Raw genomic sequence first — 9,768 nt, forward strand, 5'->3', positions numbered from 1 at the left:
CAAATATGAAGCATAGCCCTTTAACAGACCTATACCCAAACACAGGACTAGGTGAAGTCTGAGTTTAAAATATGGTTACAAAATGAAGTTAAGCCTACACAGACATAGGATTGGGCAAAGATGCCTCATGAGGGAAGGGGTGGATAACTCTCAGTCCAGTATGGTTGAGATTTGAAAGCAAGGAGTACATATCTTTCTAATACTAGCAAAAAAAAAAAAACTAACCTACTAGGCTTGCAATAATGTATAAAGCTCCCTGGCATGAAACCCAGTGAGATAAGGTTGTACTGAAATACTACATAAGAAATGGAACCAATAGTAAATTGTACATATTGTACATATTGAATGAAATTCATGCAGACTTCAAAAAATATGATACATATCTGCCATGGTCCTTTTTAGTTTTGCAGAATGAAATACCTATATAGCTACCTCAAAAATGCTAGCTTATGAGTATGAATGAGAGTATATTGGCATGTATATATTGGATATGTGCATGACATAATCTTCATGAATAAAGAGAAAGAGGATTTATGTCCAGGGTAAAGAAGTTTGTGTGCAGGATTGTGGGAATAAAGAAGTAGCTACATAGTTTGAAGGATTGAACAATGGACTTCAGTGTAAGGCAGGGCAGCTGTCTATACTGGGATTTCTTACAGTGCTGGAAATCAACTGTCCTAATGATTTGCACAGGAATGGATTCTAGCTGTATTGGAATTAGTGGAATAAATAAGAGGGAGGAATAGAATGCTGGTGGCTAGAATGAGCTGACTATTTATGGTCCAGATATATTCCTGGCTTATCTGAAACCTCTCTTTAATTCTGATTAAAGAACTGCAGAAGTAAGCTTGACTACATCTGAGATATAGGAAAGCTGAGTTCTGTTCTGTTCTCCAAGTAAGAAACATGTTATATTTTAATTATTGCATAAAAATTTTGCTGTAAATTTAAACAGTAATTTGCTCTTATTACATTTATTATTCTTTGTTTGGGTATTCACCTGTTTGCTTAGTGGGATATTTTCTTTCATTCCAGAAGAAATTATCCTGTATTCTTTAACCAATGTGACTGAAGAAAAATGTTTTAAAAATTCAATCTGCTTCACAAAAACTGAATTTGCTTTATTGGAAATACCGTCAACCTATATAGTAGCCTCTGAGGTGTACTTGTATACAATTACAGCTTCCATCATTTAAAGTAATCCCCTGTTCAACTGTGTTTTCCAAATACTGTCTTGTCTTATGGGGATTAGATATGCTCAACCAGTAGCCCATTAGGTGTGGGAATTACTGTAAGTCTTGGATGACATAGGACAGGGCTTTTCAACCTTTTTACCCTTTGTACCACTTTTAGGATATGGCAACATCCGAGTACCACCAGTCACCTAGCAAGGTGTCAAAAACTTGGATGACCCCCCAAAAAGGAAAAAAGTGATAAAGTACAGGTAGTCCTCGACTTACAACAGTTTGCTTAGTGACTGTTCAAAGTTACAATGGCACTGAAAAAAGTGCCCCCCAAGCCACAGCCAAGCAAGACACCTGCCTGCCCACCTGGTGGCGCTCTTCCACCTGTCCAAGGTTTCATTGTTGTGAGCATTTCTGTTGAGGATTGGCAGCGGGGGTGAGGAGGGGGGTGTTTGGTTTTTATTTCCGCCGTCTGCTGGGTGGTTGCAGCAGGTTTTGGTCACTTCACATGACCCTGGGACATTGTGACCATCATAAATATGAATCAGTTGCCAAGCATCTGAATGTAAATCACAAGACCCTGGAGATGCTGCAGTATTCCAGCTGATCGGCGCTTCTTCTGGGCTCAGCAGAAGCACCAGGATCAGTGCTGCTTTCCAGCTGATTGGTGCTTCTTCAGGGCTCAACAGAAGCACCAGGATCAGCGCCGAACTCCAGCTGGAGCCTGGCGCTGATCCTGGCGCTTCCACTGAGCCCTGACAGTCCTAAAGAAGCGCTGATCCTGGCGCTTCCGCTGAGCCCTGACAGCCCTGCAGCTCCAGCCATCTCTTGCTCAGGCTTGTGCAGTACTGCCACCGATTCAGCTCATTCCCCTCCCCCACTACCACTTTTCTAGGATGGTTGTGTACCACCTGCCAGGTGCCAATATACCACAAGTGGTACCTGTACCACTGATTGAAAAGCTCTGACACAGGAGATGGAAGGAAGGTTCTTAATACTGTATTGTCCAGTTTATTACATTTACATCATTTTTATATACTAACATGCAAAGTCTAATTATTCTTCTGAACCCCTTTGCATATTAATATCTTTATCCCACAATATAGATAGGTTATGCATACACATAAATTTGTAAGTCAGATATCATAGGAAAAAAAGGAGCATCCCCTGTGTACATGTTAGTGAAGTATGAAAAAGTTTGTGAATTTGCACACTGTCAGAATAAAGCAGTGGGCAGCTGTGTCTGGCTGATTACCTATAATTTCTAAGGTAGCTTCAAAGGAAAATAGAGGAATACTCCATTAAAAGGAGTGTTCCAATGCAGCATGCAACACATACGGTAACATCTTGAGCCAGTTTCCTAAATGCTTTATATGTACTGTGTTTGCAGTAGATTTGATAAATCAAGACTATTCCACTAAGCTGTAGGGAATAATTATGGGAGTGGGCTTGTTTTGTACTTGGGTCTTGTTCCAGTTGGGATTTTTAGTTACACATTTATAATCTCATCACACTGCCCCCTGTTATCTTTAGATAATTTAATCCCAAAGGTATGTCTTCCTTCCTTTTCTGAAGGGTGAAGGCTGTGGAACAGGCTGTATTCAAACATATTTTCTCTTTCTTTCGTCTCCCTCCTCCTCCTTTGTCTTGTTGAGGTTTGTTCCCAACCATCTGAACAAATCACCAATTAAGCAGCACAGCTGCAGGGCTTGTATGAACAGCTGGAGAGACCATCCAGCCGTCTGACAGAGACAGGTGTTCACAGCTGGCTGGCAGCCCCCCTCCCTATCCCTGTGCACAGGTATCAGGTGTTAGGCAGCTGGCATGAGATAACAGGCTGGGGGCTTTTCTCTTTCGGGGCCCCCCTTCCCTGCTGCTGAAGTACCAGATTGTGCTGCATTAGAAAGATAGTGATGAACAGAAATGGCCCATTTCTGTATGAAGCACTGTATTGGCCCCCCAATATTCAAAGCTTATATCACCAGATTCCCTGTTTTATATTTGTTGAGACAGCTTTTTATAACTCATAAGCATATTTCCCGGGTGTGGATGCTTTTAATCAAGATTAATCCACACTATTCTATGAATCCACACACAAAAGAAATCCATGTGTGGATTTTAAATCAGCTTTGACACTACATCACCTGTCTGTATTGTATTTCACACCGAAGTGAACTGCCCAAAGACAGATGGCTTATTATAACAATGGCTTGTGTGTGCATTAGGGTAGAAACTAGGGGTGAGTCCAAGAGCCACCAAATCAGTAATACTCCAGGGCAGCAACATCAGAGCTACGTACAGCAGCTGCTAATTCTAGCAATGTACAATGAAATGTTGCTGTGCTTCTAGTTCTAACTATGCTGCCCTGCCCCTTTCTTCTATATTCCATTCCACATTTTCCCGAAAATAAGACCCACCCCCAAAATAAACCCTAGCCTGATTTTTGGGGTTGGCCTGATATAAGCCCTGCCCCAAAAATAAGCCTAGGGGGTGGGCGTGGCCAGCACAAGCGGCAGCGAGCGCATGGGGGCCGATGGTGTCCGGCAGCAGCTGCAGCCCACTAGCCCCTTGGCACAGTGCAGGGAAGTCTGAGCACAGAAGCAGAGGCGGGAGGGAGGCAAGTGATCCAGACACCCTGTGCACTTTTCGCCCAGAGGGAGATTGGAAGCTTTGTCTGCTTGCAAATCACTCAGTTTCCAAGTACTCCATTCGCAAGCAGAAGAAGCTTCCAGTCTCCCTCTGGGTGAAAAGTGTTTGGGTGCCTAGGGCCACTTGATGCAGCTTCACCCCCTCCCCTACCTGCCTCACCTTGTGGTGGTAGCATGGCATGGTGGACCATGCGGCCTCCTGCTGCAAGCAGATGCGTAAGTGGGCCGGTGACCACATGGGCTCCTGCTGGACGGGGCTGTCAGTGCCACCATCGTGAGGCGAGGCAGGTGTCAGGAAAAAAATAAGACATCCCTGAAAATAAGACCAACTACCTCTTTTGGAGACAAAAAATATATAAGACCGGGTCTTATTTTCGAGGAGTAGTTGACTTTTCATGATTGCTAAGCAGATAAAGATAAGACAAGACAAGGTAAGGTGAGGTAAGATAAGGTGAGGTGAGGTACGATAAAGTAAGGTAAGGTAAGATAAGGCAAGGCAAGACAGGATAAGATAGGATAAGATAACCTTTATTGTCTTTTTTTTTACTGTGAGCACATTGGCACCCATTAAAAATGAAATTCTGTTGCCTGCTTTCAAAAGAAAGTATATATCTACCATACACATAATGCATGTATGCACATGCTATACACACACACACACACACATATATATATACCTACACACACACACACACACACACACGTGTGTGTGTGTATGTGTATATATATATATATATATATATATATATATATATATATTAGGTTGCTAACAAAGAATAAAGAGAGAACTGGTATAGCTATTTCGAGTTCCGAAATAGCTATACCAGTTCTCTCTTTATTCTTTGTTAGCAACCTAAAAAATGTAAAATGATGTCGCAGTTGGCGACCGCTGCTTGTAGATGGCTCTAGATTGAGCTGATACAGGCAAAAGAAAAAGAAAAAGAAAGAAGATTTCTTTCTCCCATATTTGGGCTGACAGGGTATACATTCAAGGTAAATATATATACATACACACACACACACACACACACACACACACACACACACACACATACAGTATATTAATCATTGTCCATTTTGAATACATAGCGGAAAGAGGAAACTTGAGACTTCACAAGGTTGCTACTATATGGAACAAAACTGTGATTGATACCATGAAGCCTCCTCCGGGAAGGTAACAAGGAAAACAGGTCGTGAAGAGGATGTATAACATCCCAGACAATCCTGTGGACCTTGCTCAAGCATCGCTTATATGCTATGTCCTGAATAGAAGGAAGTGAACTACCAATCTTTTCTGCCGTCCTCGTCACTCTGCACCATTTTCCTGCTTGAAGCAGTGATGCTTCCAAAACAGACAGTAATGCAATATGACAGGATGCTCTCGATTGTCCCTCTATAGAAAGTGGTAAGGACAGGGGAAGGAAGATATTAAATTTTTCTTGAGCTCTTTATGCACTACCCAATAAATCCTCCTATCCAGAGTTGGGGGGAGGAGTTGCATTACTGCTAATCTTCAATACCACTAAATCTAGTAATATTTTCCTTTTACATGTGGATCTGTAGCATTTAATTGTATTATAAACTACTTTCAAAAACTGAATCATTGTTAATAAATAACAATTCATAAGGTACTATTTCAGGCAGATCTTCTGTGCAAGTCTGAAAGTTTGGGGTAGCTTCTTTAAGAATAGAATGCTGGATATACCTTTTTATTTTCTTAACACATGGGAAATAACTTTTAAGTGGTTGTTCTAAAAAGGCATGGTTAAGCAATATTCTTTGTTTGGCCTCGGATAATTCCAACTCCTGAATAAATCAAGTACCGAAATGAAAATTAGCTATATTAATTAATAGTAAATAATAAAACAGCTTTGCAGATTAAACTTGCAATCCTATTTAATAAATAATTTGATATAATGAGAGATATATGCTGATGCCAGCAGTGCCTGTTGAAACAAGACATAGTCAAGCTATGAAAAACAGGCATTATTCACTAAATAGCTGCCTGAAAGAAGAAGGTAATAAATCCTTTGACTTGAAGAACTTTAAGCACGTATCACACTTTTTAAATTGTGGCTGGCCAAATGAAATGATCTGAACCATCTCTCTGACAGTTCAACATTTTGTTCTTGAGTATACCCAGCTATTTCTGAATACATCCAAATTTCAGCCACTTATTTTTTAAGCTACCAAGCTTTCAATTCACATGACACTCTCCCATATTTACATTTTAAATATTAAAGTTTGAATTTCTTGATTTACTTTTTATTTATTGATAATTTATGTGGACACACTATAGCAGTGGTGGCGAACCTGTGGCACGCGTGCCAGAGGCAGCGTGCAGAGCCCTCTCTGTGGGCACACGTGCCGTCACCCCAGCCCTGCCTCCCCCTCCACACCAGCAGCCCCCCCAGAGGACAGTCGCCCCCAGGCGTGGCCCGCACGGAATAGCGCAGCCAAGGACATTGCAGCTGGGCAGCAGGGACAAGACTCCGCCCCCGCACCCCATCGTGCACAGATAATGCTGTATGGAACAGGCAGAGAGTGTGGCTGCCATGGCGCTGCAGGGCCACCTGGGCAATCTGCTGTGGCGGGCCATGGAGATGGTAGGTGGCCCTGTGGGTGAGCAGGGGGTGGGGCAGGGCAGGGGTGGGATGGGATGGGCAGGGCAGGGTGGGGGCAGGGTGGGCAGGGCAGAGTAGGGGCAGGGGGCAAGGCAGTTTTTGGGCACTCGGTATCTAAAAGGTTTGCCATCACTGCACTATAGCATGCATTCAGAATCCTTTTGTCCTTCATCTTGTTCCTAACAGTTATTTCTATTGCACTGCTGTTTATGGCACACTCTTTTTTTTATGGGGACTCCCAGATATATAAAAACTGTTATCCTCAATGAAATGTGTAATTTGTCTGTACAAGTTACAATTGGACTTACCCCATAAACCCGTAAAACTTCTGGAGTCTAATATCACACTGAAAATAAAATGCTGTGAGACTCCTCCTTCTCCCTCAGCAATGCCCTGCCATTTTAATTCCGCCCCCCCCCCCCAAGATCTATTTCTCTATCTTTAGGGCTGGCATTTACATTTTCTCTCCCACTCCCATTGCAAAACATTTCCCCACTGCAAAATACTAACATCTCCAATTTCAACTGCAGAAGTACTCTTAGTCATTCACAACTTCCCCATTCAAAGATGAAATTACTACATGTATTTGTCTATTGTATGACTCTATGTATATGAAAAACAGAACAAAAATGCAGTTCAAATACTTCAACCTTCATCGTCAGTGTATTAGTCAAAACTGAGTCCCACAAAATACTTTTAAAGCAACATTAAAAATGTTGGGATTTTTTTTTCTTCGTAGTGTTTTTCCACAAATGCATGATCTACTTTTTTTTAGATCAACCAAGTGTTGATCCATTGGTTGTGACAGAAACTGTTCGACTGGCTTGTCTCACCCAAGCCTCATGTCATGGGCTGAGAGAGAGAGTGACTGGCCTAAAATCACCCAACTGGCTTTCTTGTCTAAGAACTCATAGTCTCCTGCTTTCTAGTCTGGTGCCTTAACCATTAGAACAGAACAGACCAAACTGGGCTGTTACGGAACTTCTTATATAGCTCTTGATACTTATATACTGTATTACTGTATCCTTAATATTAAGGATATTAAGCCCAGTAATATGTAAGAAAAAAGATTACAAACACATTCCAAGATTCCTTGATCATAATTTACTTATAATCAATAAGTAGATTATATAATGTACTTATACTTTATAATATACTCTAGTATACTTATTTCTTAGGAGCAGACTAATTATATCCTTGAGATATAACTGCATAGTCTGCTTGTTCCAGTGTCTGATTTTACTGAGATTTTCTCGTTGGCCTTATGAGAGGTCATAAGATACAATTCTGTACAGTCATTTAAAATGCAGGTTGGTCTTCTTTCCTCTTTCGGCAAGACCCAGTCCTACCACTACCTAGTATATAAGATAGAATGAATAGCCTGCTTTGTTTTTCAGATTTGTACAACACATGAGGTTTGGGGGGGGGGCAAATTTGATCAAATATGTTAAACAAACAAATAAGTAAACTGGAAACAAACATGTGCTTGTCAGTTTGTTTTCCCACTTTGATGATATCTGTCCCACCACCAGTACTTCACAGAAGTGTATCAGTCAAGCCAAGAGAGTCAGTTTCACATAGTGAAGAATTCCCCAACCTTTTTGGCATTGTGGATTGGTGGGGGAGGGGAGAGGGGATGGTTCCGTGTGAGCAGCAGGCACGCGTGTGTGCACAGCTCTATTTGCACAAATGGAACATGTGAGTTCTCACCCACCACTTCCGCAACCTGGTTTCGAAAGGCTCAAGGCCCAATAATGGACTGTAGCCCAAGAGTTGGGGACCCCTGACATAATGGATAATAATGTCCTGGACTAGAAACTGGGAGATGGTGCACTCTAGGCATGGAAACTGGAAACATAATTTTACACCAGTCAGTCTATCTCAGCCAACCCAACCCCGGGAGCATTGTATACGCTGCCTTATACAAAACAGAAACAGAATCTAAATCTAATAAATAAATAATAATTTCTGGGGGGAAATAGGAATCAAGAGATTCAGGAAAATGTAGGAAAAGTATTTCAGCTATGCTGATCAGTGAAGAAGTGAAGCCATTTCTGAAAAATAAGCAATTTCAATAGTTGTCTTGTGAATTATTAAGAGTTTTTTTTTCATGTACCTGTGCCTTTACTATTTACTTTCTTCACTTTTTGGCTATTATTAGTTCTGCTGGCACCCAAATAAGGTCTGACTCTTGCTCAAATGGCGTGACAAATCTATGTCTTTGCAGGAAACTGTGGGGCAAACTTAAACAGCCTTTGAACAAATTTATATTGATGTTTAATGACTGTTAATTCAAAGGAAGAGTAGCATTTGTCATGCAAATAAGCATTTTCAGTTGCATGGCAAACTCCACTGAAGCAAGACTGCTTTAGAACAAAGGCAAGAAACTGCTCTGGTGCAGGGCTTTGAAAACCCTAATAAACATTCAGATTACATCTGATCACTGAGATATAACAAACTTAGATGTGCTCTAGGACAAGAAATAGTGAGTAGCAGATGTGGGGGGGGGAGATAAATTCTTGAAAAGAAATAAAGTGTTGCAACCTGATAGAGTCAAAACACTAATTTATTGTACTTTGAATGATTGCTCTAACTAAGCCTTAGCAAGGGATAGAACCTGGCTGATCTAGTCTGCTCTTGGAAGCTAAGGATATGTACTTGAATGAGAGACCAAAGGGAATCCCAGGGCTGTAGGCTGGAGTATAAGTAAAAAAAAATAATAATAATCCTGGAATTGGGCACAAGCAGCCACTTCTGTATGTTGCCTAGATGTATGTAGGTTCCATGGGGGAACCAAACTTGACACAAAAGACATTTTATTTACTTTTATTTTATTTTATTTTATTTTATTGATTGAGGCACCTCAGAGATGAGATTGCTCTTAATAGTATATATTAAGTACTTTAAAAATAATGAATAATAATGCTGTCTACTTCATTGTTCGCTTTTATGCAGAATAGATATGTGAGCTGCTTCTTTAAACTGTTCAGTGACAGGTAGAGAAACTAAAAATTGAAAGCAGCTGTTCCCAATATAATCCCATAGATCTATTGTAGAACATAAGTTGGACCACAGAAGTGAATGAAAGAGCATGGCTAACTACTAATCCATCTTTCCTCCACCTGTTAAACCATGAACTTTCTCCCTGATTCCTTGCCAGGACCGGCTTCTTTAAAGAAGTCAGGAAAGCTGGATTTCTGCAGTGCCCTGTCCTCCCACACCACCTCCCCGAGAATGGCTTTCACCCACCACCCGCTGCCTGTCCTAGCAGGAGTCAGACCAGGTGAGAACGAAGCCATTTTCTTAGGGGAG

General features: G+C 41.3%; 1 protein-coding gene across 10 annotated transcripts in view; it reads left to right on the plus strand.

Moving 5' to 3' along the window:
• NFIX (nuclear factor I X) overlaps positions 1 to 9,768 on the plus strand; it is a 184,047-nt gene that overhangs the window by 137,980 nt on the left and 36,299 nt on the right. For 6 of the 10 annotated variants that reach the window (XM_039347498.1, XM_039347501.1, XM_039347500.1 and 3 more), the window contains exon 7: positions 9,617 to 9,739. The exons of the other annotated variants lie outside the window; for them this stretch is intronic. In XM_039347498.1, the coding sequence (XP_039203432.1) occupies positions 9,617 to 9,739 (123 nt within the window). The remainder of the gene's footprint in view (positions 1 to 9,616; positions 9,740 to 9,768) is intronic. 10 annotated transcript variants of the gene reach the window in all.

The sequence above is a fragment of the Crotalus tigris genome, unplaced genomic scaffold (genome assembly GCF_016545835.1).
Source record: "Crotalus tigris isolate CLP2741 ecotype Arizona unplaced genomic scaffold, ASM1654583v1 scf7180000018084.670488, whole genome shotgun sequence".
NCBI classification, from domain to species: domain Eukaryota; kingdom Metazoa; phylum Chordata; class Lepidosauria; order Squamata; family Viperidae; genus Crotalus; species Crotalus tigris.